Source organism: Mesoplodon bidens, assembly GCF_964165515.1.
Source record: "Mesoplodon bidens genome assembly, chromosome: 14".
In the NCBI taxonomy this organism is placed as follows: Eukaryota; Metazoa; Chordata; class Mammalia; order Artiodactyla; family Ziphiidae; genus Mesoplodon; species Mesoplodon bidens.
This window is the reverse complement of record NC_138170.1, coordinates 27,758,955-27,773,468: the sequence shown is the minus strand read 5'-3', so window position 1 is coordinate 27,773,468 and position 14,514 is coordinate 27,758,955. Positions and strand designations below refer to the sequence as shown.

Sequence of the window (14,514 nt, the reverse complement as noted above, 5' to 3'; positions counted from 1 at the left end):
TACTGTAGCTTTGTAGTATAGTCTGAACTCAGGGAGTCAGATTCCTCCAGCTCCGTTTTTTTCCTACAAAATTGCTTTTGCTATTCGGGGTCTTTTGTGTCCCCATACAAATTTTAACACTTTTTGTTCTATTTCTGTTGAAAATGCCATTGGTAATTAAACAGGGATTGCATTGAATCTGTAGATTGCTTTGGGTAGTCTAGTCATTTTCACAATATTGATTCTTCCAATCCAAGAACATGGTATATCTCTCCATCTGTTTGTATCATCTTTAATTTCTTTCATCAGTGTCTTATAGTTTTCTGCATACAGGTCTTTTGTCTCCCTAGGTAAGTTTATTCATAGGTATTTTATTCTTTTTGTTGCAATGGTAAATGGGAGTATTTCCTTAATTTCTCTTTCAGATTTTTCATCATTAGTGTATAGGGATGCAAGAGATTTCTGTGCATTAATTTTGTATCCTGCAACTTTACCAAATTCATTGATTAGCTCTAGTAGTTTTCTGGTGGCATCTTTAGGATTCTCTACATATAGTATCATGTCATCTGAAAACAGTGACAGTTTTATTTCTTCTTTTCCGATTTGTATTTCTTTTTCTTCTCTGATTGCCCTGGCTAGTATTTCCAAAACTATGTTGAATAATAGTGGTGAGAGTGGACATCCTTGTCTTGTTCCTGATCGTAGAGGAAATGCTTTCAGTTTTTCACCATTGAGAATGATGTTTGCTGTGGGTTTGTCATATCTGGCCTTTATTATGTTGAGGTAGGTTCCCTCTATGCCCACTTTCTGGAGAGTTTTTATCATAAATGGGTGTTGAATTTTGTCAAAAGCTTTTTCTGCATCTATTGAGATGATCATATGGTTTTTATTCTTCAATTTGTTAACATGGTGTATCACACTGATTGATTTTGGTATACTGAAGAAGTCTTGCATATCTGGCATAAATCCCACTTGATCATGGTGTATGATCTTTTTAATATGTTGTTGGATTCTGTTTGCTAGTATTTTGTTGAGGATTTTTGCTTCTGTATTCATCGGTGATATTGGTCTGTAATTTTCTTTTTTTGTAATACCTTTGTCTGGTTTTGGTATCAGGGTGATGGTGGCCTCATAGAATGAGTTTAGGAGTGTTCCTTCCTCTGCTATTTTATTGGAAGAGTTTGAGAAGGATAGGTGTTAGCTCTTCTCTAAATGTTTGATAGAATTCGCCTGTGAAGCCATCTGGTCCTGGACTTCTGTTTGTTGGAAGATTTATAATCAGTTTCAATTTCATTACTTGTGATTGGTCTGTTAATATTTTGTATTTCTTCCTGGTTCAGTCTTGGAAGGTTATACCTTTCTACGAATTTGTCCATTTCTTCCAGCTTGTCCATTTTATTGGCATAGAGTTGCCCGTAGTAGTCTCTTAGGATGCTTTGTATTTCTGCTGTGTCTGCTGTAACTTTTCCTTTTTCATTTCTAATTTTATTGATTTGAGTCCTCTCCCTCTTTTTCTTGATGAGTCTGGCTACTGGTTAATCAATTTTGTTTTCCTTCTCAAAGAACCAGCTCTTAGTTTTATTGATCTTTGCTATTGTTTTCTTTGCTTCTATTTCATTTATTTCTGATCTGATCTTTATCATTTCTTTCCTTCTGCTCACTTTGGGTTTTGTTTGTTCTTCTTTCTCTAGTTTCTTTAGGTGTAAGCTTAGTTTATTTGAGATTTTTCTTGTGTCTTCAGGTAGGCTTGTATTGCTATAAACTTCCCTCTTAGAACTGCTTTTGCTAAATCTCATAGGTTTTGTATCATCGTGTTTTCATTGTCATTTGTCTCTAGGTATTTTTTGATTTCCTCTTTGATTTCTTCAGTGATCTCTTATTTATTTAGTAACATATTGTTTAGCCTCCATGTGCTTGTGTTTTGTATGTTTTTTTCCCTGTAATTGATTTCTAATCTCAGAGCATTGTGGTCAGAAAAGATGGATATGATTTCAATTTTCTTAAATTTACTGAGGCTTGATTTGTGACCCAAGATGTGATCTATCCTGGAGAATGCTCCATGCGCACTTGAGAAGAAAGTGTAATCTGCTGTTTCTGGATGGAATGTCCTATAAATATCAGTTAAATCAATCGGGTCTATTGTGTCATTTAAAGCTTGTGTTTCCTTAGTAATTTTCTCTTTGGATGATCTGCCCATTGGTGTAAGCGAGGTCTTAAAATCCCCCATTATTATTGTGTTACTGTCGATTTCCTCTTTTAGAGCTGTTAGCAGTTGCCTTATGTATTGAGGTGCTCCTATGTTGGGAGCATATATATTTATAATTGTTATATCTTCTTCTTGGATTGATCCCTTGATCATTATGTAATGTCCTTCCTTGTCTCTTGTAACATTCTTTATTTTAGAGTCTATTTTATCTAATATGATTATTGCTACTCCAGCTTTCTTTTGATTTCCATTTGCTTGGAATATCTTTTTCCATCCCCTCACTTTCAGCCTGTATGTGTCCCTAAGTCTGAAGTGGGTCTCTTGTAGACTGCATATATATGGGTCTTGTTTTTGTATCCATTCAGGAAACCTGTGTCTTTTGGTTGGAGCATGTAATCCATTTACGTTTAAGGTAGTTATCGATATGTGTGTTCCTATTCCCATTTTCTTAATTGTTTTGGGTTTGTTTTTGTAGGTCCTTTTCTTCTCTTGTGTTTCCCACTTAGAGAAGTTTCTTTAGCATTTCTTGTAGAGCTGGTTTGGTGGTGCTGAATTCTCGTAGCTTTTGCTTGTCTGTAAAGCTTTGGATTTCTCCATTGAATCTGAATGAGACCCTTGCTGGGTAATCTTGGTGGTAGGTTCTTCCCTTTCATCACTTTAAACAGGTCATGCCACTCCCTTCTGGCTTGTAGAGTTTCTGCTGAGAAATCAGCTGTTAACCTTGTGGGAGTTCCCTTGTATGTTGTCATTTTTCCCTTGCTGCTTTCAATAATTTTTCTTTGTCTTTAATTTTTGTCAATTTGATTACTATGTGTCTCGGAGTGTTTCCCCTTGGGTTTTTCCTGTATGGGACTCTCTGTGCTTCCTGGACTTGGGTGGCTATTTCCTTTCCCATGTTAGGAAAGTTTTTGACTATAATCTCTTCACATATTTTCTCAGGTCCTTTCTCTCTCTCTTTTCCTTCTGGGACCCCTATAATGCGAATGTTATTGTGTTTAATGTTGTCCCAGAGGTCTCTTAGGCTGTCTGCATTTCTTTTCATTCTTTTTCCTTTATTCTGTTCTGTGGCAGTGAATTCCACCATTCTGTCTTCCAGGTCACTTATCCGTTCTTCTGCCTTGATTCCTTCTAGTGTAGTTTTCATTTCAATTATTGTATTGTTCATCTGTGTTTGTTTGTTCTTTCATTCTTCTAGGTCTTTGTTAAACATTTCTTGCATCTTCTCGACCTTTGCCTCCATTCTTTTTCCAAGGTCCTTGATCATCTTCACTATCATTTTTCTGAATTCCTTTTTTGGAAGGTTGTCTATCTCCACTTCATTTAATTGTTTTTCTGGGGTTTTATCTTGGTCTTTCAGCTGGCACATAGCCCTCTGTCTTTTCACCTTGTCTATCTTTCTGTGAATGTGGTTTCTTGTTCCACAGGCTGCAGGATTGTAGTTCTTCTTGCTTCTGCTCTCAAAGTGTTTATTTTATAATTCTTTGTCTATCATTCCATTCTTCTGTGCTTTTGTCTGGCTAATATTCCCATACTCTATGTTTGTTCTGCTTTCTGGTCCTTTTTTGAAATTTTAATCAATTAAAGTATGAACAGGCAGACGTTGGAGACATTACAGATTCAGTTTAGACTGATGTAGATTCCTGTAGTTTCTCTCTTTTCCTCTTCTTTTTCTTACCCTTTCAAAAGAGAGTGGTGTGTGTGGTGAGCCTGGACTCCAGCTGCTGGGCCCGACACTGACCCCATTCTCTATTAATTTAACTAACTGCTATTCAAATATTGATTATGCAACTTTGCAAAATCAACTCATGATGATATAGGTAACAACTTTCAAAGAGACAACTAATATATTTTCTACATTTTCAACATATTTTCAATATTTGTTTATTTAATGCCTTTTCACTTAAGGTTTATTTTTTTATTTTTTTATTTTTTGACCATGCCGCACAACATGTAGCATCTTATTTCTCTGACCAGGGCTCAAACCTGTGACCCTGCAGTGGAAGTGCAGAGTCTTAACCACTGGACAGCCAGGGAAGCCCCCAAGGTATATTTAAAACAATAACTTGTGGGAGAAAAGTTTAGACATCTATTATCGATTCTCAATTAACAAAATGATTTTTATTTTGGGATCACAGAGTAAAAGAACAAAATGTTACACCTAAAATATCATCCTAGACAACTAAAATAATGGGGTAAATATAAAATGAAAGTAGAATATAAAAATTTGCAAAATGACAATATGTTGTGCTATAAAAACAATTCCCTTGATTTGGAGCATTTGGCTAAATCAATAATATGTTCACATCTAAACTGCTCAAATCTAAGTTCTTTATAAATATTGAATTCACTGCTGTCTTAGAACTTCTGGACAGGAGACTAACCATGGATCAGTTGACTTCAGGATAAGCTCTGCCCAGTATTGGAAAGGACACTGTGATTGTCACAACTGTATCTGGGAAGGTGGCTAAGGACTTTGAGGAGAGACTAAGTGTCATCAGCATTCTTTTATATATTCACAAATTTGAAAAGGTCATATGATATTCCATAGTGCCAAAAATGAAATAAGAGAAAAGCATACAATTTCAAGTCTATTGTTTCACTTATACTTAAGTCTAAAAGGAAAAGAATCCTTACAGCTTACAGCTTACATTATATAGATTTTGGAAATCTTATAGCAGAGCAGTAAACTATAAATTATGTTCTCAGTCCTTTACCTTTGGTGTTTATGTTCCTCACTTCACTTTCCAATGTATCTTATAGCTTTTTTTCCATTGCAGTTATTGGAGGATAGAATTATAATGAAGCTTTAGAAGAGATCCCTCCCAATATGAAGTTCTATAACTATGTTGGATCAAATATAAGTATTTAATAACTAAATAAGAGTAATACAAGAAATATAAGGTGAAAGCGACTCCAAATTCAGGTCAATCAAAATTTATCTTTGCTATTAGTACAATTTCTAATATGCTTTTCAAGTTATTGGGTTGGATGACCTCTAAACATTATACAGACACCATGATAAATTATACACCAAGTTATTCCTCATTTGTGGTTCCAGCACATAGAGGTAGAAGCACAGGAATCTCAGGGTTGGAAGACTCAGAGTCCTAGTCTAGCACTGTGTCCTATGCATGCACTGCCTTTACAGTAAGTGTCCCATAAAAATACTATCCTCTATTTTAATGCTGACCATGAATTAACTAGTTCATGCTCTATTTAACTTACTTCTCTCTAACTTCTACTTTTTAGATCCATTCAAAACAGGTCTAATCTATCTTCCATACAACCACTTTTTCCAGCATTTGGATTTCCCATTTCTAGAAGAGGAAACAGTGGTTATCCAAATTTTATTCTAAAATAAAAAGGCAGCAAATTACTGGTAAGAGTCAGGAACAATATTCATAGCAGCAAGCTATAAACTGCTTTATTTCTAAAACAATGTGAAAGTCTATCCTTTGGAAAAATAATAAACTCCAGAAAATTGTGGCAGGCAACTCAGTATTCACATACTTTGTTACTATAGAGAGGGTAAAACGGACCGCAGAGAAATCTGAAGTAAAGAGGAAAAAGAAGCTAAACTCTGGTATTTGCACAAGATCACTTTCTCAGAGTGCCCCCAGGCTTTTGGATAGAAGCAACTGAGCCAAATATCTGCTCAGGTTCCATGAAATCAGAGAAAGCACGTTTACCAGAAGGCCTTCAAAGGCAGAGATCATATACTGTAGATGGTATAAACATATTAAAAGTTAATCATGGGACTTTCACATGATATTTAAAAAGTAAATGAATTAAACAGTGACAGAGATTACTTATTAACTCATGGCAAAACAGAGTCAAGGTAAGTCATAAGAAAAGTAAATATTTGTGAGTTATCCATAAAGACATTGTGGTTTGGTAGTTTTGGGTAGTGGCAGTTTTTACTCAAAAGCAGATCAAATGCTATGTAAAATAGAGGAATTCATTGAATCAGACAGAAGATTACTAGATGTTCCTCATGACTCTCCACAGTTAGCATCAGTAATAAAATCATGCCAGGTCTAGCAATCTTCTCTCAATATCATAGAATAGGTATGATTAGGGCTAATCATTGCCATATCATTTGCAGTAGACTGGGGCCATGAACTAAGATCAGAGCTGAACTATTGACACTCAACATGCTATGAAGCTTATGCTCATGAGACTCAGTCCCTGTCCTACACATGGGAGTCCAGGTTCCATGACGAAGGTAAAGAGATAAACAAAAACCACTGGATGTATCCCTATGGACCACTGTTGAAGGAAAGGGAAACCCTAAAGAAAGATCACAATTAAATGTCCCATCAGTAACTGACCTTTCATATTTCCTTTATGACAAGGTAGCATATCAACACTATTCCTTCAATAATCTCAAATTAATGAATGTTTCTTATATACATACTATAGAAGAATTTTAAAGTTTTAATAATAATAATATGTTACATCTATTACATAAGATTTAGTACTATTTATTACAAACTTTATAGTTAATACTTATTAAATGTTTACCACATGTTAAGCAATATTATTATTTACTCCATAAAAGTTTTCATGGTTTTAGGATAATCCTGAATAAATCATTACCTGAAATAAAACTTCTGCAGGCCTACAACTGTTAATGAAAAACTATCTGTGATCTAGAGGAACCTAACTTCACATAAATCTTTGAGATATAATTTTATAATCATTCCCTTTTCCTCTCCAATCTACCAGTTAATATCATGAAAGCTTCAGGTTACCTGTGATGTTTGAACCATAAAGTAAAATATAGTAAATACATATAATTAAAGAATGCAGACCTATAAGAAGAGAGATCATACACATCAACAGTACAGAATGGAAAACTCAATATCATCAAGAAAACAGAGAGCCTAGGAATCAGAGATGTGGCACAGAGAAGTAGAATAGGGAAATGATAACATGAACAACTTGTCATGACCAATACCTCAATCCCTTAGGGAGAAAAAAGGTTTAATTTTGAAAATTATATTTAAAAAGAAATGTATACTTCTCAAAGGGCAATACGTACCACCAAAAGACATCATTAAGAGAGTGAAAAGGCAAGCCAAAAACTGGAAGAAAATATTTGCAGTACAGGTATAAAAGACTAATAACTAGAATAGTAGTTCTCGAAGTGCAATCTGCAGATGCCTGGGAGTCTTTCAGACTCTCTCAAGGGTCCACAAATTCAAAACAATTTTCACAATAACATTAACATGCTATTTGCTTTTTTCACCGTATTGAAATCTGCACTGATGACATTTCCCTTGTGTTGACATTTGCAAAAGTAATGATGGGCAAAACAACTGGTGTCTTAACATGAATTAATGGCATGGTACCAAACTGTACTGGTAATTCTTGTATTCTTCAATGCCAGGCATGCACAATAAAACAAATACCAGTTTCATGTAAGAATGTCCTTGAAGAAGCAGTAAAATTTATTAATTTTATTAAATCCCAACCCTTGAGTACGTACATCTCTTTTATATTATGTGACAAACTGGTAAATATGCATAAAATATTTATGCTGCATACTAAAGTATGATAAAGAAAAGCACTTGCATGATAGTTTGAGTTGCAAGCTGAACTAGCTCCCTTTTTCATGGAACATCCTTTTCACTTGAAAAAATAGCTGACAGACAAATTACGGTTATTCAGACTTGGGTTTTTGGTAGGCATTTTCTTGAAAATGATCAGAATGAGTCTGCCACTTAAAAGAAAACAACTGACAGTATTAGTTGCCAATGACACAATTCAAGCTTACAAGCAAAATTTTGAATTTTGAAAAACTAGTATCTGCCATCATGATATAGCTCACCAGTACTTAAAGACTTTTAAAATGAGACTGGTAGTAATAATACTGAGTGTGATTTTTTTTATATTATATACTAAAATATGTCAATATTTGGAAGATCTGGACAACTCAGTGGACCAATATTTTCTAAATGAACAATGCATGATTGTTTACCCATGCATGGGTTAAAGATCTATTCAAAGTACAAAATAGACCAATGAACTCTAAGGTTACAGAATATGAAAAATTCATTGATAAGGTTTCAGATCCTACATTGCAACTAACCTATAAGAAACTATTATATGTCAAGTTCTGCTATAGTATCAAAAAGTATAAAAAATTATCTGAAAAAGGCTGTTAAAGTACTTCTTTATTCAACATATCTACGAGGCTAGATTTTCTCATATACTTCCACCAGAACAATGTATCACAATAGACTGATGCAGAAGTACATTTGTGATATCCAATTAATTGTCTTCTATCAAGCCAGACATTAAAGTTATATATTAAAAAAAAAAAGTAATGTCATTCCTCTCACTAAATTTCTTTGGTTTTGGAAAACAGAATTATTTTCTTGAAAAATATATTATTCACATTAACAATAATAGGTGTATTGTTATTTTAAAATAAACAGATAAATATTTTTAAATCTCTCAGTATTAATTTCAATATGATAAATACTGATAGATATGAAGAGCATACACAAAAGCTCTTTGGATTCCTCAATAAAAAGGAGTCTGAAGACCAAAAGTTTGAGTACAGCTGTATTAGCTTCCTATTGCTCCTGTAACAAATCAGTACAAATTTAGTGGCTTCCTTACAGTTCTGGGGGTCCGAAGTCCAAAATAGGCCTTATAGGGTTAAAATTAAGGCAACTTCCTTCTGGAGACTCTAGGAAAAAATCTGTTCCTTGATTTTTTCAGCTTCTAGAAGCTGCCCACATTTCCCAGCTCCTAGCTATATCACTCTGACCTTTGGTTCCATCATTACATCTCCCTTTCTGACTCTGACACATCTACCTCCCTCTTACAAGGACCCTTGAGATTACACTGGGTCCATCCAGATATTATAAAATAATCTCCCTAACTCAGGAACCTTAGCTTAATCATATCTTCAAAGTTCCTTTTGCCATTAACATACCACAGCTGCTTAACTAAATATATCCTGAACAGAAAATCTTTAATAAAAAGGCAGATAACCCACTTAAAAAATGGGCAAGACTTGAACAGACACTTCACAAAGAAGTATATACAAGTATATACAAGTGGCCAATAAGCATGTGAAATGTTCAATTTCAAATGAAATATCAATGCAATACCAGTATATATCCAATAGAAAGATTAAAATGATAAAGACAAATAAACCTAAATATAGATTGTATAATTCTTTGGAAAATTGTTTGGCAGGAAACTGAACATTTTCATACACTATGACACAGGAATTTCACTCCTAAGTATGTACTCAAAAGAAATATGTTCACCAAAATACTAAACAAGAAGTTTCAAAGCAACACTACTTCTAAAAACCAAAAACTGGAAACAACTCAAATGTCTAAAAACTTTAGAACAGATAACAAATTATGGCGTATTCATATAATGGAATATTATATAGGAATAAGAATGAACAAATGCTAGTTATCACAGATTAATTATGGTGAGCCTAAGAAATGACACAAAAGAATACATATGACACAAAAGAATGGAATTTGTATCATTCCACAAATAGGCAAAACCAAGCTATAGTATTAGAAGTACAGATAAAGATTACCCGCAGGGAGAAAGGTGAAGATTTGACAGGGGAAAGGCTAGAAGGGTCTTCTGGGAAACTGGTAATATTCTGTTTCTTGGTCTTCGTGCTGATGACACAGGTATGTCTACTTTGTGAAAATTCATCAAACTATGTACTTATGATTTGTTTACTTTTCTATATGTTTGTTATTCTTCAATTAAAAATAAGTAAATAAACTTATTTCCTTTTCTCAAGGATGGAGTATTTAAAAAAAAAACACGTATCTTCAAGGGCCTCTTACATAAAACAATGAGCTATAGGGATCACCATGTCTGTTTTACAACAGCAGAAATATAGATATGGTCAACATGGCACCAAAAATACAGTTCTAGAGAACAATCCTTAGATTTTACACAGTTCCAGTTGGATCTATATTCACATATAGGAGAAACAGGCATAGAAGAAAACTACCTTCACAAAGGGTTCATGTTAGACTCCTTGAGCCTGCAGAGTTGGGGCCTGTTTGTCTATTGAAAGACAGCTTTCCATTTTCAGGTCCTCGTCAGCTCTTGATCCTAACACTATCTTCCAAAGGAGTTATCAAGATACAAAACAATGAAACTTAAAATAAAAACAAAAACCAGCAATTCACCAAAACAAAACACTCATATTCAAAGACACGACATAAAACTTCCTCACTTTGTTAGTTTAATGGTCACTGTAAGTGTTGAAAAAAGTCTCCATCTTGGAACAAATGTAGTAAATGATTCATTTGCATGAATATTGTAAGGGCAATCAAATTTCCTAAACGAAATGAAAAGAACAAGTAGATATTCTTAACATAATCAGAAATGCATTATGTTATATTTTTTAAATATATTGTAATACATTCAGAGAAGCATTTCAGGGTAGAAAATTCATTTTTTTGGCTTTGTGTGTGTGTATGTATGTCACAAAAATAATTTTTCAAGATGGTAGTTTTTCCCTAAGAAGAGCCTGGACCTCATCTACAACCAGGGAGCTAAAAAGCAACAAGCCTGCAATTCCTAATTCAAAGTAGGAGGAGTCCCCAGAGGCAAGTATGCACTGTGTCTGATTTCCAATAATGTGTGTTATTTGTTTGGAGAAGTTCAAGCACTTACTAAACTATATTAAAACTGTGGCTGTAAACCACCATGAAAGTACTGCAGAACAGTGGCATGTGCCAGATTCCTGTTAATTTAACTGTGAACTCCTCACCCCATAGTATGTGCACTAAATGTGCTAGAGTATCTTGGCACCAAATGACAGGCTCAAATTTACCATCTTGTCAAAGAAGTAAAAATGTAGTTTATAATGACCTAACTGCAATATTCCTAAGCAGCAGTAGTTTCTTCCTTGGGAACTTGGATAAATACATTTTCACTGCTTTCCCAACCTCATTCTTATGAAATGGAATTGTAAAGCAAAATAAATTTGTAATAAAGAGCTGTAATCAGAACAGATGTCACGTGATGGCGAACAGTCATTTGAGTTGGAGGTCACTGTTCCATACATGATGTCCCTTTTAGACATATCCAATCTCTTCATGATATTCACTGGGTACTTACTCAGTGTTCGATATATTAAAAAGTCTAAGACATTTTCTTTCAAAGAACTTGTAGTCTGAGTTGATGATAATGGGAATATATAGAAAAAGTAATAATTAAAGATAATATATCTTAAATTTCAAATAGAGAATGGACATAATAAGATCTATAGATGTTTACAAGAAAGTCAAACCCTTGGGATTTTCCTCCCTCTGGAGAGGAAGGGGACCAGTCCTGAAAGACTTCGTGGGGAAAATAGGCTTTGAATTGTATTTCAAAGGAAGGAAATATTTTAAAGTGAGATGAGAAGTCCTTCCAAGGAGAAAGAAAAGTATAAATAAAAATCTACAGCCAGGAATAAGCATAGTATGTTTAGGAACAATGAATAGATATACTTGGCTGAAGTCAAAGGGTTTATGTAAAGGAATTATGGGAAATATATGTAGTATGGACAAGAGTTACACTAGAAGGCATATGAATCACTAAAAATTGATGAAAAGAGGGCATGACAGACACCAGTGTTTTTGGAGTACACAGCTGGAAATACATTGGCATAAAGAGAAACCTGCCTTATGCTCTTCCTTTAACAACCACATACCCCCAGTTGTCCTCAGTTATGATTTATTATCCTTGATCTAATCTTGATCATGCTTCTCAGTCCTCTTGCCTAGAACCTTACTAGGATACCTCAACTCTACAGCATCCCTACATATTCCAAACATCTTCTTTAGTCTGAAATTTTAGGAAAAAGCAACTCGTTTACTATAGCAAAAGATCATGGGCTTCAGCATGAGAGGCCTCTCTGTTCTACCATGTATTACTTGTATGATCTTGGGCAATGATTTACTGTCTATACCTAAATTTAATATGTAAAAAGGGGTTAATTTGCAAACTGAAATGAGCTAAATGAAGAAGACCAGAACATAAATAAACTTTAAAATGTGGATTTTTTTTCTTTCACTGTTGTATGAGCAAAGGCAAATATGAACTGGAAGAGGAGCTATGATATCTCAGGATTTTTTTTAATATAGCAAATGTTTAAATATTTTTTAAGATACCAATAACAAAAAATTATAATATACCCACAATTTGAAAAAGATTAGGAAGCCTTACTACAAACACAAATATTTACATTTAACATAGTTCCTTCTGAACTTTAACATGTTTTTAGAGTTTTACACACTTGTAATCATTATGCTTACAAAATTTTCATTCTGCTTCTTTCATTTAACATTATATTATAAATATTTTGCAATGTTATTTGATAATCATAAAATTCATTTTAATAAATGTATAATAGTTCATTGAGCAACAGTATTATAGTTTATATAACCATTTACCTATTATACAATTAAGGTTGTTTTTAATTATTTGCTCTTATAAGCAATATAGAAATAATTGTTTTGTCCTCAGAAAATATCCAGTTCCCCATACCCCAGCACCACTGAGAAAGATCAGAGCAGCCTCCTTTCCATTTTATAAAGGTATCCAAGATATTAAGATGGTCAGATACAGCAGTATCTAAGATGTTCTCACTGGTATCTCTGACTCTAAACAGCATATCAGATATGGAGCATTAAAGTTGTAGGATTTTATAGCCCTTTAAGCTCTAGATTCTCCTTATTTTCTACTTTATCTCATCACCAAATAAAGAATTAGAAGGATTAGTATTTGGACTCAAACTTTCTTACTCTTTTATTTAATAATTATAAGAGCAGGAGATAATCCAGCGATCAATATCATTAAAGGGGCAAAAGACTACTGGCTGAATACTACCGGAAAGAATGGCTGTGGCTATTGCTAATAGTAGTTTTATGGGGGAAAAGTGCTAAGTAATAGCTCATACAAAGATACCTCTGTAGAAATATGAAACTGCTAAGGGATGTAAGTGACTAACTAAACTCACAACTCCAATACCACACTAATAATGAGCTAATTTTTTTATTTCAAAGTACTCTATGCAGCTCAAATAACCAAAATCTTAACAGCACAGAAAAAGGGAACAATTTCTCAGTAGACAGAGAAATCATCAGTAAATCTGTAATTTTTGCTCCAACAGAGGAAAAAAATACATGTCTACACATATATATATACACACACGTATATGATATACGTACATTCCCATTTATTCTTGGCAACAAGTTCATACGCACAAACACACACACACACACAGAAAACATGCTTAATATAGTACCTGGTACATGATATGTACTCAAAAGAGAGTAGCTATTATTAAATATTGAGAGACAGTTTTATATGGTGGAGAAAGCATGACCCAGAGTAAAAAAAAACTAAGATTTACCCCTACCTACTAATGATTCATTTTCTGACCTTCCGCAAGACCACTTTAGGTCTCAGTTTCCATAATCTGTCCACAAGGAAAAATAATAACTATTCATACATCATAGAGGTTGTTTAAAAAACCAATGAGACAATGAGAATATGCAAAAGAAGTTTGAATATTATAAAGTAATACACAAATGCAAGGCATTTTTATAATTAAAATTCTGTCACTTGAAAAACAATTACCTTCTTTATTTGGGTAAGCAAGAGAGGATATGGAAGGAAAAAGACCAATTTAGAATTTTAACCCAAACAAACCTTTGGTCCTTATCTCAGAATAATAGTTTATGACTTTTATTTTTAATAATTAAATGATTACTTTTAATAATGTATATGATCCAAAAATGGTTTTTGATCCCCAGGTAGGAATTCACTTATTTTATAATTCAAAACAAGAACTCTACAAAAACTTACTGTGCACCATTTCATGGGAGATGCTGAACTGTACACAGAGATAGAGATGAATAAGACAAAGCCTCCATCTATCTAGAGTTCAGCCCTATAGCTGGCAATCAATCTAGTAGGTAAGATGGTAAAATGGAAAAGTTTTAAATTCAAATAAATCTGTTTAAATCCTGACCCTATATGCTATATCTCTTACAAAGTACATTACTTCCCTGAGTTCATGTTCTCATTACTAAAATGTAAAACTTATCTGATTGAGGCATTTTGAGTCTGGATGACATATAACACATGTAAAGCATCTGGCACACATAGATCTTAATTACCACCCTCCCATTTCTTGAAGTAAGCACACAAATGAAGGACACAACCCACCCAAGACCGAATTAGGCTAGTGTTGTAAAAGAAGTGCCACAAAAAAGGAAGATGTCACATCTAGTTAAGTGAACTGCAGAAGACTTCATGGAAGGTGTGGGATT

At 33.9% G+C, this 14,514-nt stretch overlaps 1 protein-coding gene across 4 annotated transcripts in view; it reads right to left on the bottom strand.

The window, feature by feature from the left end:
• Positions 1 to 14,514, bottom strand: part of EXOC6B (exocyst complex component 6B) — a 722,789-nt gene that overhangs the window by 250,939 nt on the left and 457,336 nt on the right. The window contains exon 19 of one of the 4 annotated variants that reach the window (XM_081253934.1): positions 10,459 to 10,526. The exons of the other annotated variants lie outside the window; for them this stretch is intronic. Within the exon in view, the coding sequence (XP_081110060.1) occupies positions 10,518 to 10,526 (9 nt within the window). The 3' untranslated portion in view covers positions 10,459 to 10,517. Of the gene's footprint in view, positions 1 to 10,458; positions 10,527 to 14,514 lie in introns of those variants that run through there. 4 annotated transcript variants of the gene reach the window in all.